Below are 22,335 nucleotides of genomic sequence, written 5' to 3' on the forward strand. Positions count from 1 at the left end.
TTTGGGAACAATTTGCTCAAATTGTTTTACTACTTATTTAGTACAGAATGGTTTTTTTGGTCTTTTATATACATGCACTGTCTATATGTAATTCTGGATATTGGATCCTTATCAAAGATATTTCATAGATTTTCCTGAGACAACTCCTTCCCTTCTTATTCTTATTCTAGCCATATTAATTTTATTCAGACAATCTTTTCAATTTAATGTAATCAAAATAACCTATTTTTGTCTTTAGTAATTGTCTCTATTCCTGGTTTGATACTGAATTCACCTCTCAGTAATAACTATGGAAGGTTTATGACAATTACCTTATCTTCTAAAATGTTATGGCATGACCATTAACATTCAGGTTATGTACATAATTTTAATGTACTGTGGAATATAGTATAAGATATTGGTCAGAATGTAATTTCTAACAGATTACTTTCCAGTTTTTCTAGCATTTCTCCTCAAGTGAGTTTTTACCTAAGTAATTTATGTTTTGGAACTTATCAAACACTGGTATTCTGAGTTCAATTATTTCTGATTCTTTCTTGCCTATTCTTTTGATTTTCTTAACCACTACCATATAATTTTGGTGATTTTTGCTTTATAATATAGTCTGAGGAATGGAAGTACTTTTCTTGTTCATTTCCACTTCATTATTTCCTTGTTAAATCATTTGTTAGTACAAATGAATTTTATAATATCAAAATCTTAAAAATGTCCCTTTACTAATTTGAATGGAAGAATATTTTATTAAATTAATTGTAAAATAACTTTGGTAACCCTGTCATTTTTATATTAGCACAGTCTAGTCATGAACCCAGGATTTTCCTCCAATTATTTAAATTGTCCTTTTTTTGAGTCATGTTTTAAAATTACATATACATAATTTGTTTTAATAGATTGGTTCCCAGATAGCTAGTGCATTTTGCATCTACCTTGAATGATACATTTCTTTCAAATACTGTTTAGTAAATTTTATATAAGTATATAAAAATCTGCCAGATAATGAGGGCTTATTTTGTTGCCTGCAAATTTAATGAAGAATTAATTTTCTTAACAGATATCTTTTCTGATTGCCTAAAATTTTTAGTTAAGCATTATAATATTAGCAAAGAGTGATAGTTTTGTCTTTTTTTAATGTCTTTATTCTTTCTCTTCTTAGTGCTATTGCTGTTATTTCTAGAACCATGACAAATAATATTGAAGAAAAGGTGCAAATCTTCATTCCTATCTTTATTATGAAAAGTATCTAAAATTTGCCTTTTGTATATAATGCAAATTTTGGGGTTTTTGATAAATAACTTTCCAACATAAAAAAAAAAAAAATCATTCTACACATATACCTTGTAGAGTTTTTAGTCTAAATGAGTATTATATTTTGTTTAAAGGCTTTTTCCAAAAGGGACCTCTTGATTCTATCTTTTTGTTTCTCTTTCTTTTCTGGTACACAAAGGAGAAGATGCTCTAATTCCCTCTTCCTGGCAGACAACAGGATAAGAGATATTCTCAAATTTCATCCTTCCCTAAGGACAAAGTAGCAAATAACAGTTTTTTTTTTTTTTCTCTCTCCCCTTCTCTCCACTAAGAGTTGTGAAGACTGAGTAGGTCTAACTGTAAATAAAAAAGATAATCTATTTACTATCATCTTCAATTCCATCATGAAGTAATTCTGAATTCTGAAATGAAGATTCTCTTATCAATATAATAATTACTTTTGATAGATGTGTATATAGAGATAAGAAAAATCTTGATAATCCATGTGCTTACCAGTCCCCATTAAATCCCTTTCAAAAAAAAAAAAAAAACTAAATTTTTTTTAACAGAGTTTAATCTTCTGGGTGGTACGGTGACCATCAGTGAAAGTTCTGAGAACTATGCTAAATGCTTGGGGTATAATATTCCCATTAACATAAACTAAATCCAATAAACCAGAAAAACTATCAACCTCATGAAACTGTAAGCAGATTGTCAATATAGAACATTTAGAATGTATAATAAAATGTAAATTCAACAACTTTTAAAATTAGAATATCTTCCCACACACTCACATCCCAAAAGCCTAAATATCTGCCCACATACTATTCCCACAATTTTACTCTCACTGAAAAATGAAAGTTTTATTATCTTTAATTCTCTTAACAATATAGTAATCATATTCCTTGATTTAAGTCATCATATTATTTGGAAAGCTTTATTTGAAAGTATGATTGGTTTGGCCTAATATTTTAAAAACAAAATATTACATATGAGAATACACTTTTTTTTTTTAATTACACGTAATAAAAGTAGCAAATTGTTCCAATCATTACGGAAAACTATTTGGAACTATGACAGAAAAGTGATGAAATAGTTCATACCCTTTGATACAACAAGAGTTTCTGGCATATATTCCAAGCAGGTCAAAGACAGATGGAACAAAGCTATATATACCACAATATGTATAGAAGTTCTTTTTATGGTAGCAAAAAAAAATAAAACCTAGAAACAAAGCAGGTTCATGTTTATTACAAAGCGACCAAATTGTACTATATAAATTTAATGAAATATTATTTTGCCATAAGAAATCATAAAAATGAGGGATTCTAAGAAACTTGAGAAACTGTTTGAAATGATACATAATACAATAAGAAGAACTAAAAGAACAATAGACACAACTATTATAGAAAACAACACTTAAAGTCATCATAATTCAAATCACCCCTCTTGAGGAGGGGTAGTGTATTATCAAATGAGGTATGCCCATTTAGAAATTAACAAGTAGATTTGTTTTGCTTAGCTGTACTACTTTGTTGCAAGGAAAAGTTCTATATAAATTAGTACCAAGAAGTAACAGTGAAGTTTAAAAAAAAAGAAAGAAAGAAAGAACTGGTAAAGCATCTTTAAAAGAAAAAAAGACTTTTACAAAAAGAAACAATTCACATTACAAGCCATGCTCTTTCATCATAGTTTCCCCCAAAAGAATTAAGAAAGATTATTTGCATGGATACAAGACTCTCTGGACTTGTTTCCAGGTAACAATTCCCAGGATATAGTTTACTGACAGAATTCCAAAAGAACTCCAGAATCAAAATTCCATTCTTTCTCCCCATCCCATTCTTAATGGAAGTCCTTACCCTTCTTTTTGTCATTTCTTCTCTTAGCATTTCTCTCAGCTTTTGAGCTTTAAGTATCCTATAACGGTCTGAGCATGGCTGTTTTTCCTTTCCTGGAAGAGGACTTGGTTGTAGTGCTTCCTGTTGAACAGTGCAAAAGGACTGAGGAACTGATGAAGCAGGCGCACTAGATTTACTAAGATTAGACACAGTTGACAGTCGCTTTCTTCTTTGTAAAGCAGTCGGTGAACATTTACTGGATTGTCCAGCATCATCCACAGTGGGCATTTCATCACTGCTGAAATATCCAAAAATGTGCCATGAAGTATTTTAAAATATTTATCATAGTTATTTTCTAATATTAAAACTCATTTCAATTTAAACCATAAACAAGTACTAAGACAAGTGTGATATAATCTTATTCATTCAGATGCCATTAGTTCAGAAGAGAGACTAGGGCTAGAAATAAGAGTTTATGAAATCACCAAATCAAATAGTAAGAAAATACAAAAAGACCCAGGACAGAGTTGTGAAGAAGACCCCAATTAACAGATGTTACATGGATGAAGAATCAGCAAAAGAGAGTGAACAAAGCAGCTGGATTATAAGTGGAAAACCAGGAGAGAGATATGTCATGAAAATTAAAAAAGATAGTAATATCCTAAAGGAGGCGATTAACAATGTCAAATATAGCAGAAGTCAAGTCAACAAGAATTCAATAAATACCTATTATGTACCAGGCATTTCTGCTAAATATAAGGGATACAAAGAATGTCCCAAAAAAACCAAACCTGTCTATTAGAATAGCGATTAACAAATGGGCCTTTGCAGAGAGCAAAATCAAATTAAAATTGGAAAATATTTAATAAAATAAAATAAAATAATAAAATAAATACAGTATGTTAATTTGAAACTTTCTAAGTAAGCATGCAAATGGAGAGAAAGGGGAAGGGCAGGGAGCAATATGTTTCTATTTGTATTTGATACCACTGCTCTAAAATACTTGATTCATAATAACCAAACTTCTTTCCATCTTAAATCTCTTCCTTTCTTATTCCTCCTATTCTATAGCTCTCATTGAGACTTGGCTCCTTTTTCTTAACACCACCAACCTTGCTACTATTTTTCATAATTCCAGCTATTCTTTTTTTGCATATCCCCCCCAATTTACTAGTTGGAATGAAGGAAATGAACTATCCATCACCTTTTCCTCTACTCTCCTTCATCAAATATTATTTACTCTGTAGAGGTTCATGCCATCCAAAATTATCTCCCAAGCAAAATATTTATGGTTATTATCTATTGCCCAGAATATATTCTTCCCTTCAATGAGTTCTTTGCCTAACTCAGTCTTTCTTCCTCATTTCCCCTCCTATTACACTAGTTCAACATACTAATGCTCTCTCAAAAATCTTAACATATCAGTTCTTCAATTTACTCAACTCACCAGAACTACTCCTCCATTTCACCTCAATTCTCGGCAAACAGTCCTATCCTTAATCTTAATCACTCCCAAATGTTTGGCTAGCATATTAATAAATTGTGAAATTCTTTTTCAGATTATAATCTTTGATCATTGCATCATTACCTCTACCTCAAGACCAAAAAGCTTGTTCTTAAATGTTATCATGATCTCCTTTTGCCTTTCAGTTCTTTTCTAGACCTTCATCCCTACACTCCCCTCCCCTATCTCAAAATGCTTGGTGAATCAGTTCAACTTTACATAATCTTCAAAGTCCCCCATCTTTGTCTTATCCCATCACATACTGTAAAGTCTTAAACCAGGACCATGGATTAAGATGGATTCTTTTGCTGTTAGTCACAATGATACTGACAGGACACAGAGAAAATTATGAAAAGAAGACAAGTAAAACCAATCCAAATTTATGCCATTCTTAACTGGGCTCTCACTTCAACAAAATAAACATTCTATTCTCTCCTAACTGACTGGAAGAGCATATCTTCCAAACCATCATATCTCTATGGGTCTACATATCTATAGGACATTCACCTTCCCTCCTCACCAAGTTGAAACCATGGCCCATTGACTTTCCTTCCCAAGTCCTACTCTCATATTGGAAGACTTCAATAGATACATACTCTCAAAAAATCCAACTCTCAATTCCTCAAAATATTCATTTCTGATGATCTACTCCTCTACCACACAACTAGCCAGGGAGATGGATATATCCTTCAGCTTGCCATCATCCATTATATGTTAGACATCTAAGTTCATGAACTCTGAAATTCTTCTCTGAAATAACTGATCACAATGATGGGGAGTGAACTCTGAAACTTTCCTCTGAAAGAGGCCCACCTTTCAGGGCAATTAAGTGGTCTCATTCAGTTGTGGTTGCACACTCTATATTGAAGATTAGTCTGGGACTACTCCCAGTAGCTCAAAATTCCCAAAATAAGTAATCTCTTTTAATTAGAGATCTAAGCCTGAGGCACTGACAACATTGAAGGAATCTCATTCAATTATGAATTGAAGTCCCAGCCTCAGACGGCTAATAAAACACAATTCTGAACCCCAAATCTTTGCAGAAGTCCAAAACAGGATTATGCTTTGCCAAGGAAGCTCTCTTCTTAGCAAAACTGCCCGCCAGGACTTTTGCCCTCTGTGAAGATATTCTCTTCTCAGTATTAACCTTTGTTGCCTTCCTGACAGGACCTTGCCATTAAGAAGTCTGTCTTCCTATTACATGAACTGATGCTAAGTGAAATGAGCAGAACCAGGAGATCATTATATACCTCAACAATAATACTATTTGAGGATGTATTCTGATGGAAGTGGATCTCTTCGATAAAGAGAGCTAATTCAGTTTCAATTGATCAAGGATGGACAGAAGCAGCTACACCCAAAGAAAGAACATTGGGAAATGAATATAAACTGCTTGCATTTTTGTTTTTCTTCCCAGGTTATTTATACCTTCTGAATCCAATTCTCCCTGTGCAACAAGAAAACTGTTTGGTTCTGCACACGTATATTGTATCCAGGATATACTGTAACCTATTCAACATGTAAAGGATTGCTTGCCATCTGGGGGAGGGGGTGGAGGGAGGGCGGGGAAAAATCGGAACAGAAGTGAATGCAAGGGATAATATTGTAAAAAATTATCCTGGCATGAGTTCCATCAATAAAAAGTTATTTAAAAAAAAAAAAAATCTGTCTTCCTAGCAAAGCTGACTTCTCAATGCCAAACTCCTAATGAGGAGCTAAGAAAGCTTCCTTCTTAGTGAACAATAAAATTCCCTTTCCTGCCACTCAGATTTTGCTAGGGAATTCTTTTTACATAGAACCTGCTGACTAGAGGGGATTTTCCCAACCCAATTCTCACACCTCTCCACTACCACTAACTTCATCATTTGTACCTCATCAATAATACATGATTACTCTACTTCTCTCTGCTTTACAACTTCAAATTCTATTCTTTAGCCTCACTATGATTTCCAATCCTTCCAATCCTCAGTTATTTCCAAGGTTATTCCTACTATACTGGACATATTTTCTTTCTTACCAATCTTGACCCTCATATCAAATGAGAGAATATTTGTAAAGTGCTAGGTACATAATAGGTGTTTAATAAATGCTTCTTCCCTTCCCATCTTGACCTCCTGGTGATGTGATTCAACAATAACTTCTTTTCTTAGATCCTGTGTCTTTATTATACAAAAAATCTTGCTCTCAAAACCTCAACTCAAGATAACTCCATCATCCATTGCATTCACTTTTAACTCCCATGCTGCTAAGAAAAATCATGAAACTCTATTGACTGAATTTACTTCAAATTTATGCTACACAATGTCAATGAGGTCTCCAAAGCTGTTAAGGCACCCCTTTTATAGCTCTGTGATCAATTCACTAGCCCATTCACCATAGCAGATGTACCTAATTTTTAAACTTATTCTTAAAACTCTAAAAGTCCCTTTATATTATCCATCCCGTCAATTGAGGACCTTGCCTCATATTTTATTGAAAAAATTGAGGACATTCACTGAGAACTCATTCTCCCTATTCCTCATCTTATATCACTAAGATGCATTCTGTCATTATTTCATCTTTCATCCCTATTTTCACAGGAAAAAGTGGCTTTTCTACTTAGCAAGGCACATGTACAAATAACTTACATGCACAAATAATCCTATTCTATCCTATTTCCTCAAGCAGAATACTCCTTTATCAGGCCTACTTCTCTCAATTTTCAATTGTTCTCTCTATGGGCTGCTTTTCTACCACCACCATATCTACATCTTCTCCATCCTCAAAAACACTCATATGATCAATTCATCCCTGCTGGCTATCATACTTTCATCTTTTTTCCCTTTGTGATTAAATTCATTGAACAGACAATCTAGAAAAATGGATCTATTTCCTTTCCTCTCATTCTCTTCTCAACTCTTTGCAATCTGGCTTCCAACCTCATCACTAAAATGAAACTTCTCACAAGTTACTAATGATTTTTTTTTAAATAGCTTTTTATTTACAAGTTATATGCATGGATAATTTTATAGCATTGACAATTGTGAAATCTTTCGTTCCAATTTTTCCCCTCTTTCCCCCCATCCCCTCCCCTAGATGGCAGGTTGACCAATACATGTTAAATATGTTAAAGTATAAATTAAATACAAGTGTACATGTCCAAACAGTTATTTTGCTGTACAAAAAGAATCAGACTTTGAAACAGTGTACCATTAGCCTGGGAAGCAGAGCAAAAATGCAGGCAGACAAAAATATAGGGATTGGGAATTCTATGTAATAATTCATTGTCATCTCCCAGAGTTCTTTTGCTGAGTATAGCTGGTTCAATTCATTACTGTACTAATGATTTCTTAATACTCAATTCTAATGGCCTTTTCTCGATCCCCATTTTCTCCAGCCTTTAACATTGTTAAACATCTCCTTTTTCTTGAGACTCTCTTCTCTCTAGTTTTTATAATACTCTCTCCTGGTCTTTTTCTTACCACAACTCCTCAATCTCCTTGGTTTGGGTCACCCAAGCTTTATCCTGAGCCTTAATCTCCTTCTGAAATATTTCACTTGGTTTCAATTGTCATCTCTTTACAGGTGACTCTCAGATCTATTTGTCCAATCCTAACTTCTCAGTGGTCCTCCAATCTTGCAACTGCCTGCTAGACATCTTGAAATGGATATCCCATAGGTATCTTAAACTCAACACATCCAAAACTGAACATTATCTTTCTCCCAAAACATTCCCTTCTTCCAAACCTCACTATTATTATTGAGAATACCATCCTCTAAATCAAAGTTTATTAAATTGTGGGTTGCATAAAACTGAATGTGGGAGTAGCAAAATTATGATTTATTATCACTATTTTTGATGTGTATGCCTATTTTATATACCTAAATATACCCAGAATCATGCAAAAATTTCTCAGAAGAAAAAAAGTTTAAGAAATCCTGCTCTACTGTGAAATTGAGTGTGGACCACAACATAGCATTTTCACTCTTTTTGTTTTGCTTACATTTTGTTTTCTTTCTCGGGTGTTTTTTTCTTCTTGATCTGATTTTTCTTGTGCAGCAAAATAACAATAAATATGTATACATGTATTGGATTTAACATATATTTCAACATATTTAATATGTATTGTACTACCTGCCATATAGGGGAAGAGATGGGGAGGAAGGAGGGAAAAATTTGGAACAGAAAGTTTTGCAAGGATCATTGTTGAAAAATTACCCATGAATATATTTTATAAATAAAAATCTTTAATTTAAAGGAAAAAAAGAAAGAAATCCTGCTCTAAATCACTCAGGCTTACTTACTTGTCAATCTTGACACTTTACTCTCTGCCCTCCCCTTCCCTATCCAATCAGAGGTCGTCCTGTTATTGCCATCTTTGTAATATACTATGTCTTCTACAGAGTCCTAGACACATATTGTTATAACCATAGTGCAGAACCTTTTTATCTAATACCTCAGACCACAACAATAGCCTGCTAGTTGGTTTTCCTGCCTCAACTTTCTCCCCACATCCAAATATCCTCCACTCAGCTGTTAAACTGTTCTTCTTAAAACACAAGTCTATCCACATCACTGATCTAGTCAATTAATTCCAGTGACTCCCTAAAATTTAATAGGCTCAGTTTGGCTGTCAAAGTCTCTCAAAAGCTAGCCCAATCTATCTTTCCAGTATCCTGATACCTTACTTTCCTTCATGTACTCTTCTAACATTGGCCTCCTTGTTGTTCAAGTCAACAAGTACTCCTTATGTGACTTCTATGCACCAAGCATTTTCCAAGTGATGAGAATACAAAGAAGAAAAAAAAAAAGAAAAACAGTCTTTGCTTTTGAAGTGCCCACAGTCTTAATAAGTGAGACAACATAAAAATAACTATATCCAAACAAGCTATTTGCTTGACAAACTGGAGATAACCAACAGAGGAAAGCATTAAGGGAGATTAGGAAAGGTATAGGTGAGATTTTAACTGAAGGTCAGGAAGTCAAAAAGTAGAAATGAGGATAGAACACATTCCAAACATGGAGATGGTACTTTATGCTATGAATAGTAAGGAAGCCAATGTCACTGAATGGAAGAGTACATGGGAGAGAAACAAGATTTCAGAAAACTGAAAAAGTAGGATGGAACCAGTTTACAAAAGGCTTTAAAAATCAGAGGATTTTATACTAGATGCTGAAGTTAATAAGAATGCATTGGAATGCAAGGAAGGGGAGGTTGACACAGTCAGGATCCTTTCTTAGGAACATTAATCTGACAGCTAAGTTAAGGATAGACTTGAGTGCAGAAAGCTAAGGCAGGAAACTTAACCAGAAAGCTATGGCAAGTGTGCACCATTACAACTGTCTAGGTGTGACATAATGAGAGCCTACACCAAAGTAATGGCAGAGAAACAGGTAGGTACAGAAAATATTATTAAGATAAAATTCATAGTACTCTGCAATAGACTGGACTGAACAGTTAAAGAGGAATGAAAGAATCAAGAATTAAGGCTGACACCAAGTCTAGGTGACTAGAACACACAATTGAGGTCCTCAACAGTAACATAAATTAGGAAGAGGAGGAGGCTCTGGGGAAAAAGATGAGTTCAGTTCTGGACATGTTGATTTTCTAAAGAACTTCAAAACTGGAGATGTCCAACAAGCAACTGGAGATACGTATGGAGTCGAAGGTTAGAGCTGAATAAGGAGATGGATGAATCCCCACATTCTGCGGAACTGACGTTCCCTCCACAAATACACATCTCAGCTCCTTGCCTGAAATTCTCTCCTCACTGCCTCCTAGCTCCCTTAAAATCCCACGTTCCGCAATAAGTCTCTTGCAATCCTTGGATACTAGTGCCTTTCCTTGAATGATTACCATTAGATTATTCTAGATTTGTGTTCCAAAAGTCTAAGTTTTAATAACTTAAAAGTGAACTGATACTTTTGGGTCACTACCTTCTGCGTCCAGAGCTCTTTTCACGCATGCTTGCCTATACTATCTGTCTCTCTCCTTTTCCCTCCATCTTTCTCTCTACTTCCCTCTATCTCTTTTCTCTCTCGCTCCCATCAGACTGGTAGCTTATTCACGGCAGACTCCTGGTCTGGCTTGACTGGGCGCTCAGCACCCACCGCAGAAGGCGCTTAGTAAATGTTCTCGGATTGGTGCCTGCTTCCTCTCATTCCGTGTCTGGGGAAGGGGCGGGAGGGGGTTCGGAGTTGGGCGCAAGAATCGGAAAAGCGACTCGGCCGGCTCTTACCCACACACGGCCGCCTCGTCCTCCAGGGGCTGGGTGCCCCCGGAATCCAGAGGGGGCGCTGACGGGGTCTCGGCTGCTTCAGGCGCTGGCGGCGACAGGGGCAGCGCAGCCGGCTCGGGCTCTCGGGGAACCTGCTGGCCGCGCGGGAGCTCGGGAGCGGCCGGGCCCCGGCCGCCAGCCCCGGGTCTCACGTTGGGTTTCACGCTGAGTCGCGCCCTCCGGAACATGGTGGCGGACTAAGGGAGGCGCCGCCGCCACCAGCCCCTAACGCGGCCCGGACCACTAACTGGAAAAGGGGGGCTAGGAGGTGACGCTCCTACCCCGGAGCTATACCAGCCACCCCAGAGGACACTGCTACCGCCGCTGGGCGGCCCCGCCTCCGTCTGCCTCCCGCCGCCGCCTCTTCCTCATGTCCCCGCTCCAGATCGCGGCGGGCGGGCTACCGTCCCCCTCCAGCTCGGGGCCCAGCAGGCAGACGGCCCCGGCCGGCGCCTGGCGTCATCACGGTGCGCGACGACGCGGGCGCAGTGACGTAAGTCACAAGCGCCCGAGGTAATGGTAGCCTCTCATTCCCTGTCCTAGGTATAGGGATCTTGATCCTTCTCTGGCGCTCTGAGGTTGCTGAGCTCGGTGGCCTACCCCGTAAACTCAGCCTTCCCGCGGTTGCCTGATGCCCAGGAAGTGACGCTTGTTTTCCCAAGGCCATAAACTAAGACGATAACCGGACTATGATAAATGGGAGAAGAGAGGAGGATGGCAGTTTCCGGGGTGCTGGAACTGGGCTCTGAACCACCTAACAGTGTCGGCTGCGCTTCTGTGACTTTTCTCTTTTCTCTCCATGCCCCCGACCCTGCCCGGAAAGGCAGCCAGCCCCCTGACCCGGAGCAAATCGGGCAGGATGAACCCCCGAGATGTTGGGCACATTTCTCTCGCATAGAACTCTGTTGACATGGGAGAAAGAAGTCGGGAGAGAGGAGAAAATATATTACGAATCAATTCTTCAGAAGATCCCTGATTTCCCGGGACTGGGATTCGTTAATCCTAACCCCTTCTTGCTTTTTTGTAAAATGTTTGCAAGAGTTCTTAAGGCCCGAAGGTCTCATCTTCTGATGAGAGGAGCCTCTCCAGACCAGGTTGCTTTCCATAGGAAAAACCCATCCTGGAAAGTTAGATTTTATATTTGGAAGTTTATAGTCCTAGAGTATTTATTCGTCTGAAGAAGCCTTGGAAAACTCACCAGTAACAATCTTTTTTCTTCGTTGAAGTGTCAGAGAAGACCTTCAAAAGAGAGTATGAATCAACTCACGTTATGTATAAGTACTTTCCATTTTACAAAATACATTTTTCATACTATATGAATTAAGTAATGCTACTTCTGTAGAAAAACTTACTGATGCGTTTCTTGTTTGGACAGTTTTTCAAATTTTTTGACCATTTTATCCGTTAGAGAATAGCTCTTAGTCTTCACTGTTTCATGTACCCCAATTGTATATAAAAATATTCGAGTTATTTGGTAAGTTCAGAATTTTTTAAAATGTAATTTTAAAAACTTAAAACAATTATTCCACTCTTGATGGTTAATTGTTGGGTTGTTTTTTTTTAATTTTGAAGAATCCTATTAGGTATACAAAGATAACACCATCAATCATTTCAACATTCAACATCAACAGGCAAGTTGCCTGCTACAAGCCAAGTGACAATGAATAGAGTGCAAGACCTAGAATCAGGAAGACTTCTTTTTTAGTTCAAATCTGACACTTAGAAGCTGTGTGCCTTGTGAGCAAATCATTTAATACTGACTCAGTCTCCTCATGTATAAAATGAGCTAGAGGAAGAAATGACAAATCACTCCAGTATCTTTGGCAAGGAAATGCCAAATGGGGTGATGAAGAATAGGACAAGACAGAAAATCCACCAAACAAATATGCCAGTTTCTCTGCCAAGCACTGGGAATACAAGACAAGAAAAAAAAAAAAAAAAAAAACAGTTCCAGAAGCTTACATTCCATTGGAAGTAAGGAACATATAAATAAAAAAAATTAAATGCAAAAACTATACAAAATAATATTCAAAAGGAGAGTATAAATCTAATTTAAAAGGCAAATTACCACTAGAATGGGAATTCCAAGGGCATGTTAGAATTTATTTTGGACATGGAAAAGATAAGGTGACATAGTTAAATATGAAGTAACCTATGACTAAACATCAATAATTGAATAAAAGTTTTAAGTTCTTTCTCCAGAAATAGTATTATCTAGTTCATAAAGTTGGTTTGAAAAATGTACTTTGTAAACCAGCAAGTACTATATAAACATGAGCTATCATATTATCTTTCCATCATTCATTTATAATCATGTGCTTTACTTTCAACAGTCTTTGATTTTTACAAATAACTAGTAGCATACACAAAGTGGCACTCAGCTGGTATTTAGGAAAGCTAGTTCTAACAATAATTTGCTCAATGATCCGTGACATATCATTTAACCTTTTTGGTCCTGTCTGAATCTAAAATTTTTATCCAGGTCACATTAAATGGTACCTTCTCTAACCTTGACATCGTGTTAACCACTTAAAACTGTGGTAGGTATTTGATAAAATACATGACCATTGATTAGAAAATGATTAAATAGATTGTGGTACATGAATGTAAAGGAATATATTACTGTGAAATAAGAAAGTATTAATATGTGGAATAGGGAGAAATAGCGAGTTGTGTAATCTGATGCAGGATGAAGGAAGCAAAGCCAAGAAAACAATATACACTATGACTACAACAATGTGAATGGAGAGAACAACAAAACAATAAAAAATGAATGTTGCAAAAAATACAAAGAGAGATGAGAAAACACCCTCATCCCACTCCTTTGCAAAAGTGGAAGGTCTATGATAGTGATACATTGAATATATTTTCAGACTTTTTTTGTGTATTGATTGGTTTTGCTAATTTACTTCTCTTTTTAAATTTTGATAAAAATATTATATTTGATGAACTCTCTGCAAGAGAAGGGAGAGGGATAAAAGAAATTTTGGTGATTAAAAACAAAATACATCAATGAAATTTAATTTTGAAAAAAATATTAATATTGTCACTTCTCTTAAGGTAGGAAGGGAATAAGCATTTATATAGTGCTTGCTTGATGTGAGACTGCATTAAGTGCTTTTTACAAATATTAATCACATTTCGTTCTTATAACAACACTTCAATGTAGGTCCTTTCATTAGCCTCATTTTATAATTGAGGCAAACCAAGGTTAAGTGTCTTGCTAGAGTCATTCTGTTCATAACTTATCTAAAACTAAATTTGAGCTCCGGTCTTCCTGACTCCAATCCCAGCATTATATTCACTCTCCTATCCTCTTCCTTTAGGCTTTCCTGTTTAATTACAGAGTCAAGATTTATATTCACCAAGGGCATCATCTCTAAATTGATTGTTTAGACGCCTGATTTAATTTTCCCATAAAATGATACAGTGGTCATGTTTTCTGGCCAGTCTTTAAACCCACTTAGCTCAAAAATAGTACTATACTGATAATGTTGGTGGGCAGCTAATTGGTAAAGTGAATAAAGCACTGGTTCTAGAGTCAGAACAATTTATCTTCCTAAGTTCAAATGTGACTTCACATACTAGCTTTGGTGACCTCGAGCAAGTCTTTGCATCCCAGCTGCCTCAATTCCTCATCTGTAGAATGAGGTGGAGAAGAAAATGATAAACCATTATCTTTGACAAGAAAATCCCTAATAAATCACAAAAAGTGGGACACAACTGAACAACAATAGAATCTCCTCCCACACACCCCCCCAAAAAAAGTATCTTGCACATATTTTATATACAAGTTACTTTATATATGTATATTATCTCCCCATCTAAAATTTAAGTTTCTTGAGGACAGAGACTGTTTATATTTTTATTCCCAGCACCTGAGAGTGCTTAGTGACATTGTAGTTGTTGAATAAATGATTGATTAGTTTGGGTTTGGGTTTTTGTTTTGCTGAGGCAATTGGGGTTAAGTGACTTGCCCAGTATCATGCAGCTAGGAAATGTTAAGTGTCTTAAGCCAGATTTGAACTCAGATCTGTAGAGGGCTGGAACTCTGGAAAAGTATATTTGAAAGGGTGTTTACTCAGTGTAATTGATGAGATAATGGTTCTTTAATTCACATATACTTAGTACTTAGTATGGTGATATAATGGTTCTCTAGTTCACACATACTTAGTATGCTGTAATGATGTAATCATACTGAAGAATCTTAAGGGCTGAGAAGGACTGGAAATGAGACATTCCATCTTTGACCATCCTGGTGTTGGCTCTCCTGCCTCCTGCACTCCTCCACTAAGATCAAGACTGGGTCAGACTGTGACAGACTGTGAAGGAGACAGACTTGAGACTCAACAATAAAGACTTTAGACTCTATTGTTGTCTATTCTTGTGGTGACTATCCTGCTGAGACCAAGGTCCGTTTGAAGGACCTCCAGAAAGCTAGCCTGGACATTACACAGATCCTCTTGACTTCAAGGCTGGTGCTCTATCTACTCTGATTGTTGATTGTTAACAGCCATGAATAATGACATTTCTACCTTTGAAAAATGCAGAATGTCAATTAGGGATGATAGAAAAACATCTTTCCCCTTCTCCCCCATCTCAACAACCCTGGTCATGAGAACAAAGACTCTTCCTTCCCTACTGCCCTTTCCTGCCAGAAAATAGAGAGGGGATTTTTTTTTCAGTTGTAGCTGTTTGAATGATCCTTATGGACATGGGCAAGGGAGCTAACAAGTTGAGAAAATCTACAGAATGTTAAAATATTATTTTTTTAAGTATCTTATTACCATTTCCTCAAAGATGAAGGCAGAAATGTGGAAAATCTATGCCAGAAAATACTTATATTTAAAAGAATCATCTATTAATTTTAAAGATATTCCTAAGGAAGAGAATATTTTTAATGGAAAATAACACACATGTTTTTAATGCCATCAATAAATAAAAATAGGAGATACTGGCAATTACCAATCTATATACTTAGTTTATTAAAATTTGGGGAGTATTTTCAATAAAAATATAAGAGAAAACATTAATATATCATTTTTCATAATAGATCACATCTTTAAGATTATTTGGATGATTGGAAAGTATAAATTCCCTTTACTCATTAATTTTAAGGAAGCATTTAACTTCAGAGATTGAACTGCATCCTTGAAAACTATCTTCAAGGGGCTGTCATATGAGATTCAAAATTACAGAAAATTCCACTGTGAATATGACAAAATAAATTTATATTATCTAAGCACTGGCATCAAATAAGGTGCTTAAGAAAGATAGATATATGTTTAACTAAAAATATTTTTCAGCATCATGCAAAATATATATTGCATAATGGCCAAAGAAATTGTTGCTTGTTTTCTAAATATTGCCATTTACAAATGAAATTGTACTTACCGAATCAAGCTCCCGGAACACATAGCAAAACCTCTTTAGTAAAATGAAATCCACAGAGAATGATCCAGCCAACCATACTAGAAACTAGACAAAAAACTCATTGCTCAAATTATAGAATAGAAAGAATAACAAGCTTACTGAATTAAATTAATCAAAGTGTGTATCTTTGATAAATGTTTGTTGCTTGCTTTTTTGGCAAATGGAGAATTAGCTGAGAATAGACTTGAGTAGAAGGGGAGATGGGTCTTGCTTTTATTTGGGAAATCATTCAGTGCATTCACTGATTATCAAACATTTGTCCATCACTTTTAACACCTTTATTTCCTTAGTCATACTTTATATCTTTGACTCAAATAATATCAATTTTGGAAAAATTAAAATTATAACTAAAATTCATAAGACAATGAAGTTACATAATGGGTATAAGTTAACTATAGAATGTCATTAGTTATTATATTGCAAGAAAATGTTTAAAGAAGAATATCAAGGATATGAATGACCAAAAAATGTAGGGTGGTCACTTATGAGAAAAGTTTAAATGAGAATTATATTGATGTTCCCCTCATTAATGTTCCCATTAAAGAACCAGAGGAAAGACTATTTTATATTGGATCACCATGAAAAATTTGTGATAAAGCATGAGCAATAATTATAAATGATGAGATGCTATAGAAGAGTTATGATTTTCATTAGTACAGGGAGCCCTCAAAAGTAAAATTACAGATCCTGAGGATATATTTTACTGTTTCTATTCCCTCCATTTCTATTAACAAGTCTTATCCATCTACCTTTAAAGTTATTTACAATCTTTTGATTCTCTTGTCAAGACCTCTGTCATCTCACACATATACCATTGGCTTTCTGACTGTAGTCACTTTTTTCCCCATAAATAATCTATTAATAAAAATATTTGAATTAAATTGAATTTCACCAAATCATTCAAATAGGCCTGTCATCTCATTAGTCTAGATATGCCCTCATGTAAGTTCATATTAAGAGATCTGCCCAATATGCTTACTTTCTTGCTTTCTCTTGATATTATGAGGATACTGTTGGAGTACACAGGCTGTTCATCAATTATTCCTCTGTCTTACAGTGGGATGAACCAGTCTTTTTCACTCATGCCAGGTACTTTTCCAATGCCTCCTGTATGATATTCATTTTCAATTTTTTAAAGACTCTATTATTCCAAATTTCACAGCTATGCAATATTAATGCAAAGAAGATAAGATTTCCTCTCAGGAAGAAGTTTGTAATCAAGAAATTAGCTTTGCAACTTCCATAAAACAGACTTTTCTTCTCCTGTTTATCCTGTTTGCACTATCTTTTCAGAATACATAAACTGGTAAGCTCCATGAGTTGTCCATTAATACATGTTACATTCCAGACAATGGGTATTCTTCCTCCACATAACATAGATAATTAGGCCAGTCGTGGGGGTGGTTTATGATTTTCTCTGCAGCGTTCCAAGTAATGACATCTAAAACTAGCAGCATCTGGAGTAGCTCACTCTTTGTGAAGAATCTTTCTTCAATTTGAAGTCTGGGGATCTCATTCATGACAGTGGTAAAAACTTGTGACCAGGGACATTGTCACATTGTATGCCTTATCTGATATTATGATTAGAGGCTCATTGAACGTGTTTCTTTCTATTGTATCTTTCAGAAATCCTATATAACCTTGTGTATAGGTGAGGCCACTTCTTGCAGGAAAGTGTCAGGATACATTGGAGTCCAGTTATTGGAGGCAGTGTTTAGCATGAATAAATCAAATGCTTTTTTAAAGTCCATAAATAGTAAGTACAGTAGAAAATTGTATTCTCTACACCTTTCAATTAATTTTAGGATGTTAAAGAAGTGGGAGATCAGATCCCGTGATTAATGAATGAAAATAATTGTCAGAATTTTATATGGGTAGGAAAGAAGCATGGAATTTTGGATTTTAGAATAAAGTCCTTTGCCCAAGCTCACACAAATAAAGAGAATAAGCATTTATACAGAGCCTGCTATGTGCATGGCACTGTGCTCAGTACTTTATAGATATTTGATCCTTATAATCTTGGGTAAACTGCTGTTATCCCCTACAGTTGAGGAAACTGGAATGAAGAATACTTGTCACATTGATTGTTAATGTCTGAGACCAGATTTACACTCAGGTCTCCCTGAATTTAGGCTCCAGCACTCTATCCAATGGAGCACCAGCTGCCTGTAGTAGCAGCACAACTGATACTGTAATAATACTAATAGTGTTTTCAGGTTTGCAAAGTACCTTATAAATATTATCTCAACCTACCTATATCTATATGATAATCCTAGGAGGTACTTTTTTCCATTAATATCCAATATTCTGAAGTCGTTTTGCTTTCATGACATATCTTTATTCTTTATAAGAGAGTCTGTGTTCAGTGTACTATACTCTAACAAATCTATTATCTTCTGATCCCCACAAAATAAGCTTAATTCAGCACCTAGATGGGTTCAGTGGATAGAGCACTGGCCCTGGAGTCAGGAGGACCTGAGTTCAAATTTGGCCTCAGACACTTAATACTAGCTGTTTGACCCTGAGCAAATCATTTAACCTCAATTCCCTGCCAAAGAAATAATCATTTCAACTTTTTAATGTTATTTCATGTTTACTTTGAACATTTTCCCATGTTTTTTCCTCAAAGATAGTATTCATGATAGAATAAAGCATTTGTATAATGCATAAACTCTCAAATTAACCTTAACAAAAAATTGTAACAGACTTTCCCACTGTCTATAATAATACTGATAATTATAATTTATAAAATACTTTTAGGTTTATAAAGCATTTTTAAATATTATTTTATTTGAGTTTACAACATAAAAGTAAAAATTCTTCTACAATCTGGTACTTATCTGAAATTAGTTGTTCAAATGGATTCAAAGAGTACTGATTAATATAATCAGTGCTGATCTAAGTGTCATGCTTTGTCAGAGGCAAGAAGGTCACAGATGACTAAAAAAATTCATGGGTGCTGTTCTTTAAAATGTAATTGGAGGGATGTTTAACAAAATAAATAAAAATGCAACGGGATATAGGTAATATAAATTTATGGTTTCCTAAATCAGTATATATCCTGAAGGGATCAGTTTCTGTTTGAGCTTGAACACCATTGCTCTAAAGGAAGATAGAATATTGCAGACCATGTTTTCTTCACCATTTTTATCAGTGATCAGAAGAAGATATAGATGGTATGTTTATCTAAATGATATATTAAATAATAAGTATTTCATAAAAATTTCACTTACCTGGAATGATGAAATTTAATAGGGATAACAATAAAGTCCTTCACTTGATTTTCTCTTAATCACCAAATGTAATAGTCTTTTCTCATTCCTTAGTCTTTTCTACTTATTTGCCACTTTTGATGTAATTGACCAACTTCTCCTGGGTACTCTTTCTTCTCTGGGTTTTGGTTACCAGGGAAAAGCTTTATTTTACCCACATTTTTTCTGGTCTGTGTCATTTAGGTTCTTATCTTCCTTTCCCATTTCCCAGCCTCCAAAATGTTTAATAATATTCAAATCATTATCTATGAATGGATCTCAAAATTTTTGACTTAATGAATCATTAAAAATTATAATATTTATTACTTTTTATAACATTTAACTAAGAGCTTCCCATGATCTATTGCATACCTAAAAAAGTCATTTGTCCTCATCCCTGCCTGTTAGAGCCTAATGAGTACCAGATGTTTTCTCCCAACAGGTTGTCTTCTAGTGAACAACAACAAAAAGCTTATAAACATGCAGCAATATATGTTGGTAAATTCTTTGAGACTAGAAATTTGCTTCATCTTTTTGCCCTAGTTCTATCCTTCTATCAGCCTTGTGACCTTGAATAAATTTTTTCTGAGACCCATCTTTAAAATATACTTCACCAAATTGTTATGAACAAATGATTAGAATTAAGTTAATGGCCTTACTTCTCCTCATACCCGTCTCTTCATTTCCCATCTTTATGCTTTTGTACTAGATGTCACCCCCCCCTTCCAAATATTTAGAATATAGTTCCTCCTCAAACCCATTTCTTAGAAATCTTGGTCTCCTTCAAAATTCAATGCAAATACCAGCTTTAGAGGAGGCCTTATCTTATTTTCCTCTCCCCACTACATAGGATCAGCTAGGTGGCACAGTGGATGAAGAGCCAGAGTGAGAAAGACTGAGTTCAAATCTGGCCTCAGACACTTACTAGCTGAGTGATCTAGGCAGCAAACCCTGTTTACCTCAGCTTCCTCATTTGTAAAATGACTGGAAAAGGAAAGAACAAATCATTCCTGTATTTTTGCCAAGAAAATCCCAAATAGGATCATGAAGAATTGGATACAAACTGAAATGACTTAACAACAATGACATATATACATAGGGTCTTTTCTTATGAAATATAAGTAACTTAAGGGCAGGAACTGTTTCATTTTCTCTGTGCCCTGCACTTAGCATAGTGTCACAAAAGCACATAGTAAGCTCTTACTAAATGTTGATCGATTGATTACTGCTTTCTGTAAAGGCAAACTTGTCTGTAGAACTAGTATATAGCAAGTTTTAATAAATGTTCATTGAAAACATAACCCCAAAGTAGAAATATGAGAAGATGCCCCCACTCTATTTCTTTGTTGAAGTGGAACATTCATGGATGTGGAACATTACATGCATGTTCAGACTCTTTCAATGTACAGATTGGTATTTGCTCATATTTTTTCTCTTTTTCTTAATAAAATATTTGTTGAATAGGATGATTCTATGAGAGTGGGAAAGGGAAGTGATACTATGAGAAATTTTAGTGATTGTAAAAGATCAATAAAAAATTGTTTTAAAAGTTAAATGTTGATGTCCAAGAAATACTTAGTAGTTGATTGTATTGTATACAATATTCCTCCTCTTTCCCATTAAAAAGCTTTTTGAGAGCATGGAATGAATAAGTGAAAAATATTTACTAAACATTTATTGAGTGCCAGGAATTAGGCTAAGTGTTGTGGCTACAAATACAAAAATGAGAGCCTGCTGCCCCCAGATAGTTTATATTCTAATGAGAAGAGCCCACACATATATAAGGAGGTAATATTAGGCCAAGAAAAGATGGATTTCTCCAAGAAATCACTGGCATAGAAAATAAAACCATAGGATTGCTAAATGGCACCCCTGTTCCACAAGCAGTTGATAGTATTGATTTTAACTCAGTTTCCATAGTAAAAAGTTCAGGGAGGGTTATTGTGAAATGAATATGCTATGATAAAGAATAATTAGCAAGAATTCTATGTCCTGGGTACATATCTAGAAACATGAATTTTGCCTTATCTAAGTTGTATACTCTGCACAGGATGCACACTTTATAAATATTTACAGGTTTCTCACATATTGCCAGTTTCTAACCAATTTTCAGGCTTTTTTCAGAGTTGATGATTATTTTCAGAAAGACTTCCATCAGATGTTTGGTTCCTTCTTGGTAATCTCTGATGAATCAGAGAAGAATTTTGAATGTAAATTTTGTAGGATTAGGAGGTTGGATTGCTGCAGAGAAATGTTACTTAAAAGAATTCCCTGTATCCTGGATGTGGGTTGTTGGATAGTGCTGAGTACCTTGACATTTGGGGACCTTAAGGTTTTATACAATCTTACATTTGGTAGAGCATGAAGCAGATATGGGGAGATCCCCAAGAAATATTTCTTTATAAAGAAATTTCTTTAAATCTATGTCCACTTCTTCTCAAAGGATAATCAGGAACCATAAATTAAATGGTTCCAACAAATGTACTTTTTTAAAACAACTTTTTTTTTTTTACAAATCCAAAAGACTGATTTAAATTCTCTGAAGTTATCATTGCTTAAAATTAGGCTAACAGTTCTATCAGCTAGGTTCAACAGAAACCTATCATCTTAAGAAACTATTCTTAATCTAAAGACCACCCATGCCAAAGTTAAACATAGCACTCAGGGGTGCTGCTCTATGACTTTAGGATCATCTCTTTTCTCCCCTGGAGGATGAATATTTCTGTTGCCAAGTGTACAAAACATATTCTAATACCTATTTCATTTCCTCAACAGGAAAAGTTAGTCAATATTGTTACCATGAATA

General features: G+C 35.3%; 1 protein-coding gene across 1 annotated transcript in view; it reads right to left on the reverse strand.

Moving 5' to 3' along the window:
- The window catches only part of BDP1 (B double prime 1, subunit of RNA polymerase III transcription initiation factor IIIB), a 101,302-nt gene extending 87,647 nt beyond the window's left edge, over positions 1-13,655 (reverse strand). The window contains exons 1-2 of the mRNA XM_051992555.1: positions 10,807-13,655; positions 3,105-3,381 (exon numbers count right to left, since the gene is read on the reverse strand). Of these exons, the coding sequence (XP_051848515.1) occupies positions 3,105-3,381; positions 10,807-11,033 (504 nt within the window). The 5' untranslated portion in view covers positions 11,034-13,655. The remainder of the gene's footprint in view (positions 1-3,104; positions 3,382-10,806) is intronic.
- Between the last annotated feature and the right edge of the window lie 8,680 nt (positions 13,656-22,335).

Source organism: Antechinus flavipes, chromosome 1 (assembly GCF_016432865.1).
Source record: "Antechinus flavipes isolate AdamAnt ecotype Samford, QLD, Australia chromosome 1, AdamAnt_v2, whole genome shotgun sequence".
In the NCBI taxonomy this organism is placed as follows: Eukaryota; Metazoa; Chordata; class Mammalia; order Dasyuromorphia; family Dasyuridae; genus Antechinus; species Antechinus flavipes.